The 20502-nt window shown below is 50.0% G+C and overlaps 1 protein-coding gene across 1 annotated transcript; it reads left to right on the forward strand.

Moving 5' to 3' along the window:
- Window positions 1–3520: 3520 nt before the first annotated feature.
- On the forward strand, window positions 3521–17455 carry DUSP5 (dual specificity phosphatase 5). The gene is made up of 4 exons (XM_001086701.5): window positions 3521–4099; window positions 8676–8824; window positions 12860–13079; window positions 15918–17455. Exons 1-4 carry the CDS (start codon window positions 3721–3723, stop codon window positions 16322–16324), a joined length of 1155 nt encoding a protein of 384 aa, XP_001086701.5. The 5' UTR covers window positions 3521–3720; the 3' UTR covers window positions 16325–17455.
- The last annotated feature ends 3047 nt before the right edge of the window (window positions 17456–20502 follow it).

The raw sequence follows: 20502 nt of genomic DNA on the forward strand, positions 1-20502 counted from the left end.
ACTCACGTGCCAGGCTAGGGGGGAAGGGAAGTGAGAACCCCTAAGAGGGTGACAGCTAACAGGCTGGGGGTTAAGGGGTGGCGTCCTGAACGTGCTCCAGAGCTGTGTGAAGGTGGAGAAGGATTGCTTTACAAAGGATGGGGGTGGTGGGGGGAGGGGTGATGAGAAGGAAGGTGAGAAACGTTAGAGGTGGGTTGTGACCAATTGGCCAGACCAAGGACCTTAGTGTTCCACTAAGGAATTTGGATTTTACCAAGACAGTGCATAGGTGGCATTGAAATTTTTTTAGCAGGGGAGGTGGGCTCTGTGCTTAGATGTAAGCTTAAGACCACATTGTAGAGGATGAGAGAGCAAGGAGGGGGCTTTGAGACTGGGATATGTGATGCTAACGTAGGGTCCAGTGGGGATGGCGGATAATGGGGCCCTTTCACTACAGCAATGGGCAGGACCAGCTACAGAGTTCGTGGGGCCCAGTGCAAAAGGAAAACGCAGGGTCTCCTGTACAAAATTAACAATTTAGTAACAACAGAGCATTAAAACAAGTGGGGGTCCCTTCTAAGTATGGGTCCGTTTGGCTGCGCAGGTCACATACCTGCAAAGCTGGCCTTGGCCGTGGCACTAGGCAGGATGAGTCAGACAAGAGCTCTGGGAAGCCGGGCCCCAGAATTTAGTAATCTGTTGGACATGGGACGTGAGGAAGCAATCCAGCTGACAGATAACCCTCCTACACCGGGTGCCAGGCCACCCTTCTGCTTTCTGGGCACCCTCCTTGGTGTGACCAACTCTAGCTTATTAACATGTATAAACTTCACCCACTCCTCCTTTTCCTGCTACCCTCACCCCAGACCTGCTCCTGTAGAGTTCCTATCTAAAGGTTAAAAACTATGGTGTCAGCTGGGCATGGTGGCTCACGGGTCACACCTATAATCCCAGCACGTTGGGGGCGGGCGGATCACAAGGTCAGGAGTTTGAGACCAGCCTGACCAACATGGTGAAACCCCATCTCTACTAAAAATACAAAAATTAGCCTGGCGTGGTGGTGTGCACCTGCAATCCCAGCTACTCAGGAGGCTGAGGCAGAAGAATTGCTTGAATCTGGGAGCCAAGATCACACCACTGCACTCCCACCTGGGCGACAGAGGGAAACTCTGTCCCCCCGCCCCAAAAAAAAAAAGAAAGAAAGAAAGAAAAAAGAAAAGAAAAATGCTAACTGGGTGTTGGGTGTGGTGGCTCATATCTATAATCCCAGCACTTTAGGAGGTTGAGGTGGGAGGATTACTTGAGGCCAGGAATTTGAGACCACACTGGCCAACACAGTGAGAACGTATCTTTAAAAAAAAAAAAAAAAAATCTTTGGTGTCAGTCTCCAGTTCTCTCTCCCCATCTCACCCCTCCCAGCATCTTACTTCCTCAATGTGCTCCCATTCTTATGGGCTCCCCATAGCTGCTTTTCTGGCAGGCCCATATCAGCTCAGCTCTAGATTACCCATGAAATCCTCCCATCCATCCCCCAGACTCCGGACTCCTCCCCCACTCTCAAATAAAACACTCATCCCGCACACAGCCGCCTCAGCGATGTTCCCAAATGCTATCCGGATCTGGTCACTGAGTAAGATCCCTCATTGGGGACTGTCCGGGCCAAAGACTAAGACCCAATTGAGTCAAACAGCACAAGGCCCTCTGTTGCCTGACCCTGCTTAATCTGCTAATAAATACCAGAAGGGCCTTAGTCTCCCACGTACCTCCAGTACGCACCATGCTGGGTTTTGTGTTTTTTTGTTTTCTTTACCTCAAGCAGTTTCCTCTGCCTGGAATCACCCCTCCTGCTTCGTAGTCTGGCTTACAATTCCTCGGAATTGGCCTCAGCCCTCATCTCCTCTGGGAGGCCTTCTCCAGCCCACGCCCCACCCTGCCACACCCCTGCTGGGCGCTGTTCCCTACGGAATACAGGCCCTCCCCTCCCCTCTGGGCTGGGGGCAGCTGGAGCTGAGTACAAGTCTTACGTTGGTGCCGCCAGCCCCAAAACAAAGCCTGGCCCACGTGGGTGCTCCACGTACGTGTGTGGCTCTGGGCTGAGATATCGGGGGTGGAAAGAGCCGGTAACAGAAACAGAACGTGCTGGAGGAAGAGCAGTTTGCAGGGAAGGCTGGCACAGATAACCACAAAGAGAAAGAAGGCCCCCGCATCACGTCTTCACCAAGACCCCACTGGCAAGGCGAGGACAGCGCCTTTTGGTGAATGCAGCCGTGACCCAGAGGCAATGCCGGCTGTTCTGGTGTCTGATTTGATTGCATCTGATTTCAGAATTTGATCTCTGCTTCCTTCTGAAAACCTCCTTCCCTTATGTCAGTTGTCAACAAGCCCTTGTCTAGTGCGGGCAGACTGTTTTCCATCAAGCAGTCCCAGCCAGGCTAACAATAAAATGGTTGGCAGTGAGCTTGGGGGCAGAAACCTGTTTCCATCCACTTGTCCCCACAGCTAGGGGAGCCCTGGCACACAGCTGACCCTCAATAAATGCTTACTGAATGGGTGAGTTGTGTCTGCTTCCCCAGGAATAGGGGTGGAAGGCCTGAAGCCCCTGGGAACCGGTGGGGGCAGACAGCCTGAGATTAAACTTGATCCACAGATAATCCCCCAAATCCAGAAGCCACCTGGACAACAGTTGGCTGAACTGAGCTCCACCGTGGGATACACGCTGATGCTACTGATGAGTTCACCACGGATTTCCCCGGGACCAGAAAACAGCTCCTCAAAATACAACTTATTATTCTAATCATTATTGGAGAGTGACAGAGAAAAGAGCGTCAATCCTTTGAGGGCAGAATCCATTTAGGGAGATTAAATGGCTTTTCTCACCGCCGACCTCCAACCCCCGTTTTTACTTTTAGAATCTTTATTATGAAAAATTTCAAACATACAGAAAAGTGGAGAAAACAATATAACGAATTCGGCCACCCATCACCCAGCCTCAGCGATGACCAACCCGCGCCCGACCCCTCCAGTCATCCATACCCCACCCCTCGAGGCAAATCTCCCACGTCCTCCCCTTACACGCGCAGACCTCAGTAGCGACAGGAATCCGTTCCGGACTCCTCTGCGGCCCTGGCCGGCTCCCTCGGCCCTGCTCAGCGCGGCACGGGCGGGTTCTCGGCCCACGTCCGTGAAGCCGAAGGCCGGATCATGCGGCGCCGCCCCGCCTCCCACAGCGCTTCCTCCTCGGACCGCACCGCGGGGGTCACTGTGGCCCGGAGCGCCTCGACACACGGCCGGCAGCCGCGGGTGATGCGCGAGTGAGTCCCTCAGCGCAGCGCAGAGGAGAAAACGAGGAGGCGCCTTCCACTTCCTCTTGCTCTAATGCCGGCACCCGCCCCGCAAGTCCCTCGCCCCCGCTGCCCCGCCCCCGGTAGGGCGTGGCCACGGCCCGAGGGGCGGGGAAACACCCATATTTGGCCTTATATGGGCAGCCGCGTCACGGACGGTACTCATTCACATAAAACGCTGCGCGGCCGGCGGAATCCCCGGCTTCTGTGGCGGCGAGCGGCCGGGGTGGGTATCGAGCGCGCGAGGCGAGAACGCGGAGTTGCGCCGCCGCTCGGGCGCCGGGCTCCGTCGCGGCCGCAGCCCCGCGGGTCGCCCTCCCGTGCCTCGCCCGCGGGCATCCTGGCCGTGGGCACCCGCGGGGCGCGCGGCGCGGGGCCGCTGGCCGGCGGCGGCGGCGGCATGAAGGTCACGTCGCTCGACGGGTGCCAGCTGCGCAAGATGCTCCGCAAGGAGGCGGCGGCGCGCTGCGTGGTGCTTGACTGCCGGCCCTACCTGGCTTTCGCCGCCTCGAACGTGCGCGGCTCGCTCAACGTCAACCTCAACTCGGTGGTGCTGCGGCGGGCCCGGGGCGGCGCGGTATCGGCGCGCTACGTGCTGCCCGACGAGGCGGCGCGCGCGCGGCTCCTGCAGGAGGGCGGCGGCGGCGTGGCGGCCGTGGTGGTGCTGGACCAGGGCAGCCGCCACTGGCAGAAGCTGCGGGAGGAGAGCGCCGCCCGTGTCGTGCTCACCTCGCTGCTCGCCTGTCTGCCCGCCGGCCCGCGGGTCTACTTCCTCAAAGGTGAGCGCGCGGGGTCCCTGCCACGCTCGCCCCTCCGGCGCCCCCGGGTCCCTTCCCTGTGCCGGGGCGCCATCCTACACCCTGGGACCGGGAGAGTCACCACCTGCCGGAGTCTGCACTCTGGGGCTTGTTGTGCGCTTGGGAGGGCACTGCAAATGTCAACACTCAGAGCTCCCCCTCTTCCCCACCCGAGTTCCTCGAAAGCGCCTGGCAGCCGGTCTGTCCGCCGGGCTGGGTGGAGTTGGTTATGCTGCGGGGTTGCTGCTGCTTAGCAGTTTGGGGACCGTCGGCCCGTGCTGGGCACGAGCCCCCTTTCAAGACCCGAGCTTCGCCGCTGTCGCTGGGGTCAGGGCTTGGGGCCTTCCTGATAGACTGATCTGGTGGGATCAGCAGGTCGCGACCCCTTCCCCCATGGTGTGGCGCCATGGTGCCCCCCTTCCTCCCGCCTAGCCACCTGTGTCTTCACCGACCCCTCTTGACTTTTTGACCTGGCGAGTCCCTTCCCTTTCCATTTCATTTTATTGCTTTTTATTGTTTCCCTCCGGCCTCTTCTCTCCTAGATCTTTCTCTAGCTCAGTTTGGAGCTCACATCCTTCCCACCCTTTTCACCTCCTCCCTCCTCCGCCCCAGGATTATCCTTGGGACCCATCCTGAGCCGAGCCTACAGCCGGCCAGCCAGGAAATAGAGGTGCGCGGGGGCAGGGTGGTGTGGAGATTCTGCGGCCTTTGATTTGACACCTCCCGGAGCTACCACCACAGGCCTGCCCATTTCACCTGCCAGGAAGATAACTTTGGCTTCTAGTGGTGGGTGGGTGATTGACTCTCAAAGTCCAAAGCACTGGTTTTTTCTGGGTCACTTCCTATGACTGCTCCTGCTTTGTATTTGAGTCCTTTGTAACCTCAAATGACACCCGGGGAGACCTGACCCACATGAAGAGATGAGGGCTCAGCCCCAGCAGGGCCCCAAGGCCGTGCCAGCCCTGGCGCAGGCACCTTGGAATGTAACAGTGATGGGGATCAGAGCTCGGTGCAGGGAGCCGGCGCCGAGAGTTAGGAGCCTGTTTTAAAGCCATGCAACTTGAGTTTCACACACTCCGGGCCTGGAAGATTCTGGAGACAGTTCCCCTCTCTGCTAGCACCTCCTGCTGACTGATCCCCTGTTGATTTCCTGTTGAAGAGATAACAGAGGTAGATGGTAATCGTCTTTCTTCTGGCAGCCTAGCCCCCAGGGGATAGAGGGATGGCCTTCTGGCTCTGCAGAGGTTTCAGCGCGGCTCCTGATTTCTTTCTCTTCCCAATATGGTTTTTGTCTCCTGTTCTTAGGAAAAGTTTATGCCTCCTAAGTAGCATGAAAGAGGTTCCAGGAGACCCTTCCTGGTCCCCGCTCTGCTCCCCATGCTTCTCTAAGCGGGCCCTGCTGACAGTTTAGAAGTTACCGCCACAAAGTAGGCAACTCTGTAGACTCACATCTCAGGAAAACTGTTCAAATGTTTTTTAAAAGAAGGTAACATATACACAGGTACAAATTTGAACAGCATGAAGGCCGTATGATGAGAAGCGGGTCTTCTGCATATCTTAGAACCCAGTTCCACTCCCCAGAGACAGCCAACTATTTCTTGTTTACCTTTAGATAATTTTTCATAAGAATCTTAGAAATAGATTGATTTTGTATAGTTCCTGTCTTGCCTCTTGTAATCCTAGATCAGGGAGACTTGTCCATATCTGACCATACATGTCTGTTTCACATTGAACCGGTCTCCTGTAAGGGCCATTAGGTTGCGTCCGGCCTCACTGTTCCAAGCAGTGGGGTAGATCTCCTTCTCCATGTGCTCTTGTGTGTGCAGTGCCTTTCAGTGAATCATGAGAATTGCCAGGTCAAGAATTATATGCATGTTAAATTTCAGGAGAAATTGCTTCATGCCTACCCTTATAACACTACTACTAAACTTTAAATTGTTGCCAGAGAAAATTTTTATTTCTTAACTCATGTGCAGATAGGAGTTCAGGTTTTAATCTGGTGGCATCTGAGATCTTGGCAGGGTCAATGCCTTTTTACACTTTCCATAATCCCCTGTCTCCCAAACAACCACTAAAATGAAATGGTGATGACTGAATTGCGTGGTCAGTGCTTATTTATATATAGTATCTGTGCTGTTTCTGTTCCCTGGTAATGTGGTGGTGATTGAAAGCAGACTCATTCCAAAAGAAGGCTGAAGTAGCTCTAAGAATTGCCATGGCTTTTGCAACTTAAGTGAGGCACCAGAGAGGAATGTTCTGTCTCTCCACACCTCTGATGGGAGTGGGTGAAAGACTGAGACCATTTAATCTGTAGGATTCCTCTGAATCCCAGCTTGAAGAGGCAGGGCCCTGTTTATCTGTCCCTGGACTAAATTTTGTCAACAGCAGGCAGGATCCAACCCATACCCGAACCTCCTATCTGTCCTCCCGATAGCCAACTCTGAAGTAATCTATTTAAAGCCAGAAGATGGGGTAGCCTGAAAATTTCCTCTTCCCCAACCTTCATTCTGAAGTTTGGGAGGGCCCAGGTCATTCTTAACTCCAAATTCCCATCCAAATCCTTGTTTGTCTCCTGGAACCCATAATGTTGAGGTCTAGGCACAGGAAGTGATCAGGTGGTTTACTGACTAGGGATACCTCTTCCAAGGAAGCTGTGGGTCAGTGTGAGCCTGTGTCTTTCTCTCTTGACTGCTGGAAGGTAAGGGGCCCAGGGGCTGTGGCAGAGCATGGGAAGCTAAACTGCCTATAGCACCACCTTGCACCTCCGCAGTGGCCTCCCGTTATGGTGGGGAGCATGGTCATTGGGGAGGACCGAGAGCTCACGGGCAGGCGCAGTGGGCTGCTAGTGAGGTGACCACAGAGGAGATCTGGGTGTACTAAGTGGGGGCGGGGCAGTTCCAGCAAGCTGAGAGGAAGCAGTAATGGCAGGATGACTCATTCTAGGAATTGGCTGCAGCTTCTGGGAGGGAGTTGGAGACTGCCTTGTAATCCATTAACCATTTGTCTACTGCAGGGCTTTAAAAAAGCCAGCATCACAACACCCAAAGTCACAAAAGAAAAAGGGGGTTCTTTGGAAAATTTGTGGTCTCAGAATGCATGTTTAATGGATCTGACTCCAAGTGAATTCTCTAGGCCAGAAAAAGACAAGTGGGCCTTCTGGAGGCCCTGGGAAATGCCTCAGGTTGCTCTCTGGGTTACCAGCAAAGGAGTTTCCCAAGCAAGGGTGGCCTGTTGCACCTGGCAGCCCTCAGCATTCTGAGGGTTCTTCCCCACTCAGATGGGCCCAAGAAGGCTTACTTACATTTGCAAGTTTCTGTGACTTGCTCAGAGGGTTGTTTTTTTTTGTTTTTGTTTTTGTTTTTTTTGGTCGTTTGCTTTTTTGTTTTGTTTTGTTTTTGTTTGTGTTTTTTTTTTTTTTTTTTTTTTGAGACAGAGTGTCTCTCTGTTGCCCAGGCTGGAGTGCAGTGGCATGATCTCGGCTCACTGCAAGCTCCGCCTCCCGGATTCACGCCATTCTCCTGCCTCAGCCTCCTGAGTAGCTGGGACTACAGGCGCCCGCCACCACGCCCGGCTAGTTTTTTTGTATTTTTAGTAGAGACGGGGTTTCACTGTGTTAGCCAGGATGGTCTCGATCTCCTGACCTCGTGATCCGCCCACCTCGGCCTCCCAAAGTGCTGGGATTACAGGCTTGAGCCACCGCGCCCGGCCTCAGAGGGTCGTTTTTACCTTAAATCCATTTGGAGAGGTGTAAATGTAATATTAAGGATTCTGAGAGTCATACATGCTATAAGTTGACTTATTGATTGGTTGGGGGGGGCGTGCAGGAGGAGTAGAGGAGAAGTAGGAAAAGTGGGGATAAGAAGATAGGGTGGTCACGAAGGTGACAGAGACAGTTTTTGCTCAGGAGGGCTGAGAATTAAATCCAGAAGTCCTTATTCTTTCAGTTGATTTAGAAGGTAGTTAACTGGATTGATGACTCCAAATTGGGCCTAGAAAGGATTGTCAGCAGTGTTCTTAGCACCTTGGGAGTGAGAAGCCAGGCTATTTTACTGCCCTGAGTTGAAACCTCATATCAGCCTCCATTTCCTTATGAATGGAGGAGGTACCAGCTAGAATCCTGCTTAGAGCAGATGGGCTGGGGAAGAAGGCACTTTAGGAGCCTATCTTCTCGCCAGTTAATGAAATTTTGCATAATCACGCCTTCCTTTTAGATAAACAAGAGAGAAAATAGCCTTTGTTTTCTGGAGGGGTTTGGTTAATATTTGCCAGATGCTAGATACTTTCTTTCACAGTTTAAGCTGCTTCTGATAGACACAAAAAGTTAATCATTGCCTCTGAAGGAGTTCTTTTTAGAGATTTGTGTGTGCGTAGAGTCCCTTTCTGTTCTAAATCTGTTTGCTGGTTTTGCTCAATTTTTAATGACCACAATCTGTATTGGCTTATTATTATTATTATTTAACTGTGTAACCCTCAGAGTATTGATTACCTATGGGTATTTTCTGACAGGGTGAGAAATTGATGCTAACCATCTGTCTCACCTTTTTGTTTGTTTTTGTAGGGGGATATGAGACCTTCTACTCAGAATATCCCGAGTGTTGCGTGGATGTAAAACCCATTTCACAAGAGAAGATTGAGAATGAGAGAGCCCTCATCAGCCAGTGTGGAAAACCAGTGGTAAACGTCAGCTACAGGCCAGCTTATGACCAGGTACATGATGGGGAAGAGGTATCCTGAGTGGTATTCTGGGCTCCTGTCTGCCGTCTTTCCTCAGCACCTGACTGTTCTCTCCCCACTCTGCAACGATGGTTGGTTCTTTTGTGGATCAGGGTGTTGGCAAAATCCCCTGGCTTTAGGGAGCCTCTGTTGCTTGCCAGCTTGAGTTTCCATCCAAGAGTAAATGGGCCTCCTTCCAGCAAACAAGCTGACAAGAGCAAACCAGCCACAGGATGCTTGGCAGCTTCTGCGGAAAAGGGGAAGTGAAAGCTACATTATTGTCATCTGGCTTCGGAGGTTCAGAGAAGCTTTGAAATACTGGTCTAGGTTTCCCTGAAGACATTTCAGAGTTGACTTTCAGGCTTCCTGTGTTGCTTTTCTCTGTAATTGTCCACGCTCTGCAGTTTCTGCAAAGCATCCCGGTACCTGTCAAGGTGTGTCTTGTTGGTATGTTTAACTGAAACTGGTGTTGGTGGGGGTTCTATAGAGGAAGTCCTGTTTGGGTGGCTAAGTAGGCTCCTCTAAGGGGTTCTAATGCTTACAGTTCCACAGATACTGAAACCAGAGGAAATCAAAAGATACTAGAGGGCTTCATGTTTCTGTAAACTAGTGAGTTTTTATGTTTCTTCTAAAAATGAGTGCTTTGTGATAACTCATTAAAGGGAAAAATAAAGTGGAAGGGGGTTACGTAGTACCGTCCAGGAAAATGAAAAAGCAGGTGAGAATCCAAATCTGGCAGAAACCAGAGGTAAAAACCTGCCTACTCATTTTATGGAAGGGAAGAGAAGTGTTCTGTGACAAGTGAGATTCTTGATTTTGCAGAGTCCTGCAGCTGGTTCAAGGCAGCATCAGGCTCAGAACCCCTTTCTCTCAGCTCCCTGTTCTGATTATTTCAGGACCTTGTTCTGTTTTCCGCATGGCCTCTAATCTAGACACCTGACCTGGTGGGAGTAACCTTTCAAACTTTTCACGTAAACCAAGAACATATCCAAATCATAAGAAGAAAGATTGCTAGATGCTAAAATGCCAGCTCCCTGCCATGAGCAAAACCCTGTCCCTGGGGATAAACTTCGAAGCAAAGCCAGGCGACCTTTTCTGGAACGGGCTCCTTGGTCAGGAAGCCTATTAGCTTGTCCAGATGCCAGGGTTAGGATTTGTTTTCCTTTATTAAACACCCTTACAGTGTATGACGAACCCATGGCTTTCAAGCTGTGGACATCTGGCCTCGCTAGATTTCTACTTTTGTTTGTTTGTTCGGGTTATGTTTTCCCCCCATTTCTCAGAAAGTGAAAGAGAAATAAGAGTTGGCAGAATGTTGTGAAAGCATAGCACATCTCTGGCCAAGTGAGGGGTGAGAAGGCCCTGATGTGTCTTCAAGATTCATCTGGGGAACCCCCTAATGCTATTTCTTAGAAACGCTTCTGCATTTAGAGCAGCCAGGCGAGGTCATGTTAACTTTTGGGGTTTCTGAAGGCCTTTGGCTTCTTCCCTCTTGGTCTAAACAGAAGTTCAAAAAGGGAAAGAAATGTAGTTTCAGGGGTGTGTTGGGCTAAGCTCCAAAAGAAATTGGATAGATTCCAGGTCTGGTGTATCAGCAATTTCCAGGCACTCAGGAGAGGAGGAGATCTTGAGTCAACCATCCAGCCTGCTCCTTAAAGGGCGAGCCTGTTAGTGTCCATTGGTGGGGACCCGTAAGTCATCAGTGGCCACATGAATCTGGACTTGGAACTCTGACTCCTTTCCCAAGAACTTTGTACCACCTCTGCTGTTTTCCTGATTTCTAGCTGGTGAGGATGCTGTGCCCAGGGAGTGGGGTCCAGCTCAGGTCAGGACTAGACCTGCTTGGATTGCCTAAAACCCTGTGTCTTCCCCGTGGAGAGAAGCCACGTTCTGTTCATTCTTCAATCCCAGTGACAGTGGCAGCTATGTAACGTGCCAGGTTTTAATGCATTCATTATCCCATTTACACCTTACCAATTATCCAGAGAGGATAGGTATTATCCCCTGTTTAGAGACAAAGGTCATAGGTTAAAGAAGCTGTCCAAGATCACATCAGGTAGTAAGCATGGAGCTCTGGAACTTAACCCAAGAGCTCTGCTGTCTGACGCCCAAGCCCAGGTTCTTAACTGTTGCACCACTTTGCCACCAGGAAGGCTGCTCTGTATGCATGGAAGTTTGGAGAGGTTTTGAAGAGGGGATGCAGATGGACATTTTATCTCTAGAGGAAGAGAGGAAAGCAGGGAATTTTTTCCTTCCTGTCTTTACCTGAAATACTTTCTCATATTGATCACTATTGAAATGGAGTCAGACAAGGCCTTGCATCTCATGCTACACCATCAGTTTTGGGTTTCAGCCCAGCTCTATCACTGACTAGCTCTGACTTGGACAAGTTATTAAATGCATCTGAGCCTCAAGTTGCCCATCTGTAAAATGGGAATAATGTTACCTACCTCACAGATTTTGTGAAATTGGTATGATGTAGGCACATCTAAAGGATTAAGCCCCCAGAAGCCAGCCACAGTAGATGCTGATAAAAATACCAGTTGTTATTATTACCTTATGTAAAATCCTCTGTAATTTTCTTCCAAGTGACTGAACTGGCCTTTGCTTAAACACTTGAGTTCTTAGGAAACAAAAAGCTAACGCCGGGTGCGGGGTAAATTGAGAATTGCCTGTGGCTGGCCCCTGTCCCACGCACCCTTCCCTGTTATGGATCTGGCTGAGAGTTTCCATTCCGCTCTTATTCCAGGACAGGAAATGGAAACACAGGAAGCAGATGGTTGGCATGGGAAAGGCTCCCAAAGACATAGCCACTGTCACCCAGCCCCGTGTTTCCCTCTCAGCCTCTAAGGGCTCCCATTTTTCCAATCATCACTGACTTTTCTGCAACCTTTAGAGCCCTGTAAATGCTGAGACTGCCAGAGTCTTAACCGGTGGTTCATTTTAGTTTTGCCTCAAGGTGGATGGTCTCTGGTTCCCCCTTGACTAGAAACCTGGGGTGTGGGTAGCCTCCCAAAAGGATGGCTCTGTAAGCAGGTCTCACCAGCACCCCCAACAAACCTCCGTGTGAAGAAGGTCAGAGGCGAGGAAGCCCCTCTGCTTGTGGCCTGACAGCATTTTTTATCTAAAGATTCTGAGTAGGTAGTGGTTATTTTCATTTCTAAAAAGCATACTTTTTTGTTGGGGGTGGAGGTGCATTTTAACATCTCTAAAACCTGGATGCATCTTAGGATCAACAGTGTCTTAGGTTTGATGAAATACACTATATAGGCTAGGCTTGGTAGCTCATGCCTATAATCCCAGCATTTTGGGAGGCTGAGGTAGGAAGATCGCTCTGGGCAACATAGCAAGAACTCAGCTCTACAAAAAACAATTATAAAATTAGCCATACGTGGTGGTGCATGCCTATAGGCCCAGCTACTTGGGAGGCTGAGACGGTGGGATCTCTTGAGCCTAGGAATTCAAGATTACAGTGAGCTATGATTGTGCCACTGCACTCTAGCCTGGGTGACAGAGCAAGACTCCGTCTTTCCAAAAAGGGGAAAAAAAAATATGCTATATAAAATGCCAAGGCTGTAAAGGAGGACACACACCATGTTGAGTCCTGGTCCATTTTAGCTGTAAAGAAAGTGAGACTGTCCCAAGGCAAAGAGGCTTGCCCTGGTACTCTCAGGGCAGCTGTAACTTCAACACAGCCCCATAGATATTTCCCATGATACCACATGGCTTCTCATCCTTGTCAGCACAGGAAGAATGCCATCATATCCTACCTCCTTGATGTGTGCAAAAATGTGAACTCTTTGCTGTGTGGATTTTGCTGTCATTGAGTCACAAGGCAGCCACGTAAGGTAGAGTTGGCCAGGAGATACCACCCACGCTCAGTTGAACTGCCCTGGCTCTGAACTCTACTGGGAAACCAGAAAGGGAACCACCCATCTTAAGCAGCAAATAGGTCAGAGTTGTTTTTTCCTCTCTCAAATGAACAAGCTAATCCAATATTTCCTGATTGTCCTTTGTCCCTGCTTCCAGGGTGGCCCAGTTGAAATCCTTCCCTTCCTCTACCTTGGAAGTGCCTACCATGCATCCAAGTGCGAGTTCCTCGCCAACCTGCACATCACAGCCCTGCTGAATGTCTCCCGACGGACCTCCGAGGCCTGCACAACCCACCTACACTACAAATGGATCCCTGTGGAAGACAGCCACACGGCTGACATTAGCTCCCACTTTCAAGAAGCAATAGACTTCATTGGTGGGTTTAGCCATTCCCCCTCAGTTATTTTGGGAGCCCGTTTGGGGCATGTGTTCTTGACTTTTGATGCCCTGATAGAAGCTACCTTCACTGAAAGAAAAGTGTCTTGTATATGCTACTGCTAAGATTTGGAGCCAACATGGGATGCAGCTACCAAAAAGGTGGAAGGGAGGATTTAAGTTGCCATTAATAGGAGCTTTAATTTGCAAGATAAATGAATTAATATAATTTTATGGCAGTACTCACTGCCGATTTTGTTATTGTTTCTAGCTGGGCAGAAGCTGAGCGTATCCCTGCGTAATGCTCCACACAAGGAAAGCAGGGGAAAGAACCTCCCTAACTGTGCTTCTACGTAGATTGGGTTTATTTTTAAAAGCAAACAGAAGGATTCAGAGAGCACTACTTACGCACTGAGCCCCAAGGGCCCCCAGCAGCTTTCCATACTTTTGGCGAATGGCTTGGGGCAATTTGTTTTGCATTTTCAGCTAATTTTGGATTAAAGATAGCACTTGACTCAAGCTCCGTGCTGTATGCACAGAAAAGTTGGCATCTTTTGCCTTCTTTCTGCATTCTTGTTAGGCAGTTATTTATTCCATTGCATAGACCTAAAAACCAAGGCCTTGGCCTCTGGTCCTTCCGCCAGGAAAGGGCTATGGCCTTAGGGTTTCCAGGTGCTCTGTGTTGCGTGGGTTGTTCTCCCATATGGCATCTTCTCCCCCATCCATCTTGCTAGGAGGCTGCCCTGACTTTTTTCTGTTTCAGATTTGCAAGTACCACTCTCTAACCTTGTGGTCATGCCCCGCTTTCCAGCGCCCATCTTCCTCTTTAACATACGTAGTTGTTGAAACTGACGCATGAATTTTCTATATCTTGTTCCAAGGGATGGAGGAGGAAAGGCAGGTGTTAGCACAGCAATAATTACTTAGCGCAGGTAGCAATTAAAGGCCCCCCTTGAGCCACATGGTGGCTCTCTGTTCACCACACAATTTCTGCTCCCCAGGAAACCTGACGAGAAACTCATCAGAGGCAAAAGGCCGAGCCTGTCCTGCTTGTCCCCTGAGCCTCCGGGCTAAGATCATTCCTTTGGAGTCTGAAAGGCAGCCAAAATGATGCGTTCAGGGTGGGAAACCCTTGACTTGTTCTCCCTGTCCCTGGGAATGCCTTGCCCTTCTCAGCCTGTTGTTTAATTACCTGGGTAGCTACTTCATGAGGTCATGAAACACGCCTCCATCCAGTTCTCAGAACCTTCCTTCCCCATCCTGTGTGTGTATTGTGTCTGTGTACACACAATCCACAAACCCACAGCGTTTCGAAAGCACAGGATGCTTTTTCTTTTGGCCCTTCCATTGCCCTGCTAATGGAAGGAGAGACTGGGCCTCCCCAGTGAGCCATGTGCTGAATATACACTGACCCCTTCCAAGGGAAGAGGGCCATGTGGAAGGCAGGCCCCGAGGTGTCGAGCGGGCTCCAGAGGCAATGCACTCTGGACCCTTTGCATTCTTGGATGTGGCACTAGGCCAGTTAAAAGCTAAACTTTGAAGGAGGCCAACAGAGGAGTGAAGGGAAATAGGAGTCCGACCCTATAATTCCAGGGACTTGGGGGTCAGACCCCTTTGAACTAATTTGAAGAGACTGTTTTGTTTGTTTTGAGTCAGACTGAATTGGAGGACACCCCTATTGAACTGCTTTGGGGTATCCTGTGGGGTTTTTGTTCAGATGGGGAAACTCTAGGATTCCTCCCTGATGCCTCAGAAATTTTACCTTTTAGATTTTGCAGATTGATTTGCATCCTTTGACCTTGGGGCAGGGAAGTGGAGGGTGGTAAGGGGAATGACTTTTTTTTTCTTTTGGCCCTTCAAAATCTTAAATGTGTTTGCTTACTGTAGCCTGCGTAGTGCCAGCTACATCTAACTTCCTGTGATGTAATTGTTTCCTTGCTAGCAAGAGAGGGAATTGGAAAGACTGTATTTTTTGTGGATTTGATGTGTATGTATCTTTAACCTTTCATCGCTTCCCATTTTTAATAGTTGTAGCTGGTTTTCTGGGGGCGGGGGCTGGGGGGTAGAGCAGGAAGGGAGGCATCCTCCCCTTTTTGTCATATTGAGCTAAAGAATGCTAACTGATGGTGGTAGCTTTATAGCAGCAACTCCCATTGTTGAGCAAGATGGAATTTGTGAAAGCCATTTATATCCTCCGTCTAGTAGGCGTCACTTAGCCAGGGCTATAATTAGTGGCCATGTGCTATTTATTGTGTGTTTGGTGGTGAGAACCCTGGGAGCTGAGCCAAGCATCCTGCCCTTGCACAGCAGGACAGGGTGCCTGGAGAGGCCGGAAGACCTCTACCAGGATTGGGGTTAGGTTATTACCCTTAGAATCAGACCTGGAGAGGCAAGAGTTGCTTCTCCAAGTCAGTCTTTGAGCCTGGGATGCTCTCCTTAGAAAAATGTGCGTGCCCAATAAAAATGTGCACAATTTCAAGGATGTTCCAGTGCCCTCTTGGAACCATCAGTGGAACCTAGGTTAAGATGGCATCCCCAGGAAGGGACTTCTCCAGGGCCATCGCCTCCAGAGGCAGAATCTGCAAGTATCCTGGGGAACTGTAAAGCCACTGTAAGGAACCTAAAGATCCTACTTGGGGATAGTCTTTGCTGGGATCCCAAAAGCTCTGTCCTCACCAGTGGGGATTAAAGACTGGCAGAAGTGTAGTGTAGGGCCACGGCTCTTAACGCAGGCACAACAGTTTCATATCTAGGTTACTCCAGTGTTTGATTCTTACGTTTTGCCATTGCCCTTAGATTCTAATCCCAACTGACTCCCACCATCTTTTCTTCCTTCCAGACTGTGTCAGGGAAAAGGGAGGCAAGGTCCTGGTCCACTGTGAGGCTGGGATCTCCCGTTCACCCACCATCTGCATGGCTTACCTCATGAAGACCAAGCAGTTCCGCCTGAAGGAGGCCTTCGATTACATCAAGCAGAGGAGGAGTATGGTCTCGCCCAACTTTGGCTTCATGGGCCAGCTCCTGCAGTACGAATCTGAGATCCTGCCCTCCACGCCCAACCCCCAGCCTCCCTCCTGCCAAGGGGAGGCAGCAGGCTCTTCACTGATAGGCCATTTGCAGACACTGAGCCCTGACATGCAGGGTGCCTACTGCACATTCCCTGCCTCGGTGCTGGCACCGGTGCCTACCCACTCAACAGTCTCAGAGCTCAGCAGAAGCCCTGTGGCAACGGCCACATCCTGCTAAAACTGGGATAGAGGAATCGGCCCGGCCCCAAGAGCAACTGTGATTTTTGGTTTTAAGACTCATGGACATTTCATACCTGTGCAATACTGAAGACCTCACTCTGTCATGCTGCTCCAGTGAGATAGTGAGTGGTCACCAGGCTTGCAAATGAACTTCAGACAGACCTCGGGGTAGGTTCTCGGGACTGAAGGAAGGCCAAGCCATTACGGGAGCACAGCATGTGCTGACTACTGTACTTCCAGACCCCTGCCCTTTCGGGACTGCCCAGTCCTTGCACCTCAAAGTTCGCCTTTTCATTTCAAGCATAAGGCAATAAATACCTGCAGCAACGTGGGAGAAAGAAGTTGCTGGACCAGGAGAAAAGGCAGTTATAAAGCCAATTCATTTTGAAGGAAGCACAATTTCCACCTTATTTTTTGAACTTTGGCAGTTTCAGTGTCTGTCTCTGTTGCTTCAGGGCATAAGCTGATCACCGTCTAGTTGGGAAAGTAGCCCCTAGCCCCACAGGGTTTGTAGGGACATGATCAGCATCCTGATTTGAACCCTGAAATGTTTTGTAGATACCCTCTTGGGTCCAGTGAGGCAGTTGGTTGAAGTAGCAAGATGTTGGCTTTTCTGGATTTTTTTTTTTTTTTTTTTTTGCCGTGGGTTCTTCACTGACCTTGGACTTTGGCGTGATTCTTATTCATACTTGAACTTGTCTCATTCCACCTCTTCTCAGAGCAACTATTCATTTGTGAAAAGAGTTTTTTAGATCATAGACCAAAAAAAGTCATACCTTCGAGGTGGTGGCAGTAAATTCCAGGAGGAAAAGGGTACTTGCTGGGTATCCTGGGTCAGTGGTGTTGAAAACTGGTTTCCTCAGCTTCCTGTCCTTCTGTGTGCTTATGTCTCTTGTGACAATTGTTTTCCTCCCTGCCCCTGGAGTTGTCTTCAAGCTGTGGACTTCTGGGATTTGCAGATTTTGCAATGTGGTACTACTATTTTTTCTTTTTGTCTGTTGGTTATTTCTCCAGGGGAAAAGGCAATAATTTTCTAAGACCCATGTGAATGTGAAGAAAAACAGTATGTTACTGGTTGTTGTTGTTGTTGTTTTTTATAGTGTAAAATAAAAATAGGAAAAGGAAAAAAGCACTTCTTCTTGGTGAATTGGGATAAGGTAGAAATACCCTTGGGTGGGGACCCAGCTTGCTTCACTGGGATTTATTTCTAAATGAACAACAGGGTGATGGTGGTGGAGGTGCAACTATAGGTATGATGATACAGAATGTTGCTTTCCAAGTGAGGGGTTTCCCTAAGTTAACTTGCAAGAGAATTCCTTAGTGTAGGCCTCATAGGGAGGTGGTGAGAGTATCTGCCCACTGAGGGCCCTTCACTCCTATCACACTAGGCAAAAAGCTTTACTTGAACCTCAGATTTCTCACCTGTGAAGAGTGAGCTGAGTTAGATGATCCGAAGAGTCCCTTAAAGCATAAGGCCCTTGATTCCAGTAAGCCTGAGTGCCAAGCTTGTGGCCAGCCTCCCCAGTGCTTGGCATGTGGCAGACTCAGAAAAGGCTGGGTAAGTGGCCAAGGGATGGAGAAGTGAATGAGGTGAAAATTTGCCCTGCCTGCCTACCTGACCCCTCTTTCCACTCTTGCAACTAATTCTTCTAGATAATTCCCCGGGAGTTCCAAGGTAAATCCCTCAATGAGTAGGTTTAATCGACTTGCTTTGTAACTTCCTCTACGTAGGTGGAGGAAGGAAGGGGCAGTTGTCAGCTTCTCCCCATGATTGGCTCTGCCTAGGCTCCAGCCTAACTCCTGGGGCCTGTTCCTAATCTGAGGGAACAGGGAGCTGGTTGGGGTTTATGCCATCCCAGTCACCTGATAAACACGGGGATTCCAGCCATACTTCTCAATGCTGGAGGGTTCAAAGGGCGTCTAGTTCTCCCGACATGCACTGTGTCAACAAATAGCAAGATGGTGGTGGAGCACAGGCAGCCCAGCTCTCTAAATTCCTCACCTCAAAGGCTTTGCGTGAGGTCTCCACCTGCCTTTCCTTTCCCCACCTCTCCATTCAGAGGTTCCTTGGAAAGTCCACAGATGAGAAGGTCACCCAGAGTTAGGATGCTGAATTTTTTTTTTTTTTTTTGAGATGGAGTCTCACTCTCACCCAGGCCGGAGTGCAATGGCGCCATCTCGGCTCACTGCAAGCTCCGCCTCCTGGGTTCACGCCATTCCCCTGCCTCAGCCTCCCTAGTAGCTGGGACTACAGATGCCCGCCACCACCCCCAGCTAATTTTTTTTTTTTTTTGTATTTTTAGTAGAGAGGGGTTTTCACCATGTTAACCAGGATGGTCTCGATATCCTGATGTTGTGGTCCGCCTGCCTCGGCCTCCCAAAGTGCTGGGATTACAGGTGAGAGCCACCGTGCCCAGCCAGGATGCTGAATTTCTTTCAGCCCACTCCCCTCATCTGTGTAACCAACGGCTTCCACAGTGAAGAGCACTAGACCAGAGAGGGAGAAGTTCTGGGTTCTAGCCCTTGCCCTGCGCCCAGCTCTCCAGTGCTTTAGAGCTAATCTCCAACCTCTACGGACTAGATTTCTCCAGGGTTCTAGCTGGTGCCTAATGCCTCTTGGTGTCCCATCTCTGAGCCTCTGACCAGCCTTGGAGTGTGTCCCTGAAACCTGCCCATTGTGTGGGCCTGTGCAGGTGTGGAGTGGCTGAAGGAACCTTGGGTAGGGAGAGCCAGGGAGTAGGAAGCTGGATGCAGGCTGGGGTGATGTGCTAAGCTCAGCCCACTTGCTGACATTTGCTTTATTGCATTAAAGTATTTCTCTGAAGGGTGAGTAAGTCCTCTAAATCAGGCATATGAGGATTGCTCATCAGCGGGTGAGTCACTGGAGGGTAAGCCAAGTGAAGCCCCACAGCTGGGGATGGCTCTAGAACCCTCACTCCACTTAATAGTCTCTTCATTAATTACATCTCCATTCTTGCCAAGACCAACTCTACACCGGCTTCCAGTGCCAGATGGGGAATTCAAGCTGATGGCGTTATAGATCCTTCATCCCTAAGTTTTGAGAAACACCTCTGTCGGTCTCCAAGCATCATCACACATAGAGATGTGTTCAGGAAAAGAAAGATGTTAGTTCTGTCTTTCCCAGCTGTACCTGTAGGCAAACCCCCTCAGATCCACCCTAGCTTATGAGCTAGGCCCGATGGGGCAGGAGTTGTGTGAGCAGTCTCTACTCAGGATCCAGTGTGCTGGCAGAAGCACTGTGTACTGTGGATCTTCACTGTGTGAGGCCCTCAGGAAAATGCCTCCCCGATTTCAATACTCTGAACAGCTCTATCTCTTTGAGTTACTGGTAGTTCTTCTGAACACCATACAGGTCATGACTGCCCCTGTTTCCCTTCCTTGCTAAGGCCACCAGGCAGCTCAGAACTAAACTCTTAGCCCACTTCTGGCAGTTTTGTAGGAACTTAACATGAATTTTGGGTGTTGATTCCACCGTTTCCTTTAAAATTTCCCATCTTTATTTTTCTTTTACTTCCACTTCCTCATCATCCTTAAAAAAGAACAGCAAAACTTTTACACTCTCTTTAAATAGACTCCAGTGCGTTTATGGAATGAAATAGGGTATAAATATATAGAGAGTAGCCTGTGCATCCTCAGTGTTACTATTCTCCAGCTCACTTTGAAGGGTTCATCCATAAGACTGGGTTCCTTTACCTTTTCAGTGAGTCCGCCGAGTTCTGTATTATTTCTGAAATAGATTCTGTCCAGAGCCCAAACCTCATAGCTGGGGCCCTGGATCCTTGCCTCAGAATCACTGGCACTGCCATCTACTTTCAGCCTTGTATTCTGCTGCCAGTACGATTCTATGGGGAGTGCTGGCACTGATGGACAGATGCTCAAAGCTCCAGCACTGGCCCTCCTGACCGTTAACCACTGGATGGGATGGAGGGGACTCCCATGCTTAGATAACCATCACCTATCCATTTGACAATCAACCCCTGCTAGAACCTGGGATTCGGGGGAAAACAGCCATACAGCCATATGGCCCCACCCTCATGGGTTCCATGAGTACTGATGACTGTTCATTGGCTTCCTGTCCCATCCTGGAGCCAGACTCCTTAGTTGGACCAATGTCCTAAGCCCCACACAGTGCCCTTCTCCAGTTCCCCTCTTCTA

The sequence above is a fragment of the Macaca mulatta genome, chromosome 9 (genome assembly GCF_049350105.2).
Source record: "Macaca mulatta isolate MMU2019108-1 chromosome 9, T2T-MMU8v2.0, whole genome shotgun sequence".
In the NCBI taxonomy this organism is placed as follows: domain Eukaryota; kingdom Metazoa; phylum Chordata; class Mammalia; order Primates; family Cercopithecidae; genus Macaca; species Macaca mulatta.

What these genes read in the sequence shown, in the direction of transcription:
- DUSP5 (XM_001086701.5), top strand. Translation starts at nt 3,721, where the DNA reads ATGAAGGTCACGTCGCTCGACGGGTGCCAGCTGCGCAAGATGCTCCGC. An exon ending in ACAGGCCAGCTTATGACCAG is followed by an intron (nt 8,825 to 12,859) that starts GTACATGATGGG and finishes CCCTGCTTCCAG; the next exon opens with GGTGGCCCAGTTGAAATCCT. An exon ending in AGAAGCAATAGACTTCATTG is followed by an intron (nt 13,080 to 15,917) that starts GTGGGTTTAGCC and finishes TCTTCCTTCCAG; the next exon opens with ACTGTGTCAGGGAAAAGGGA.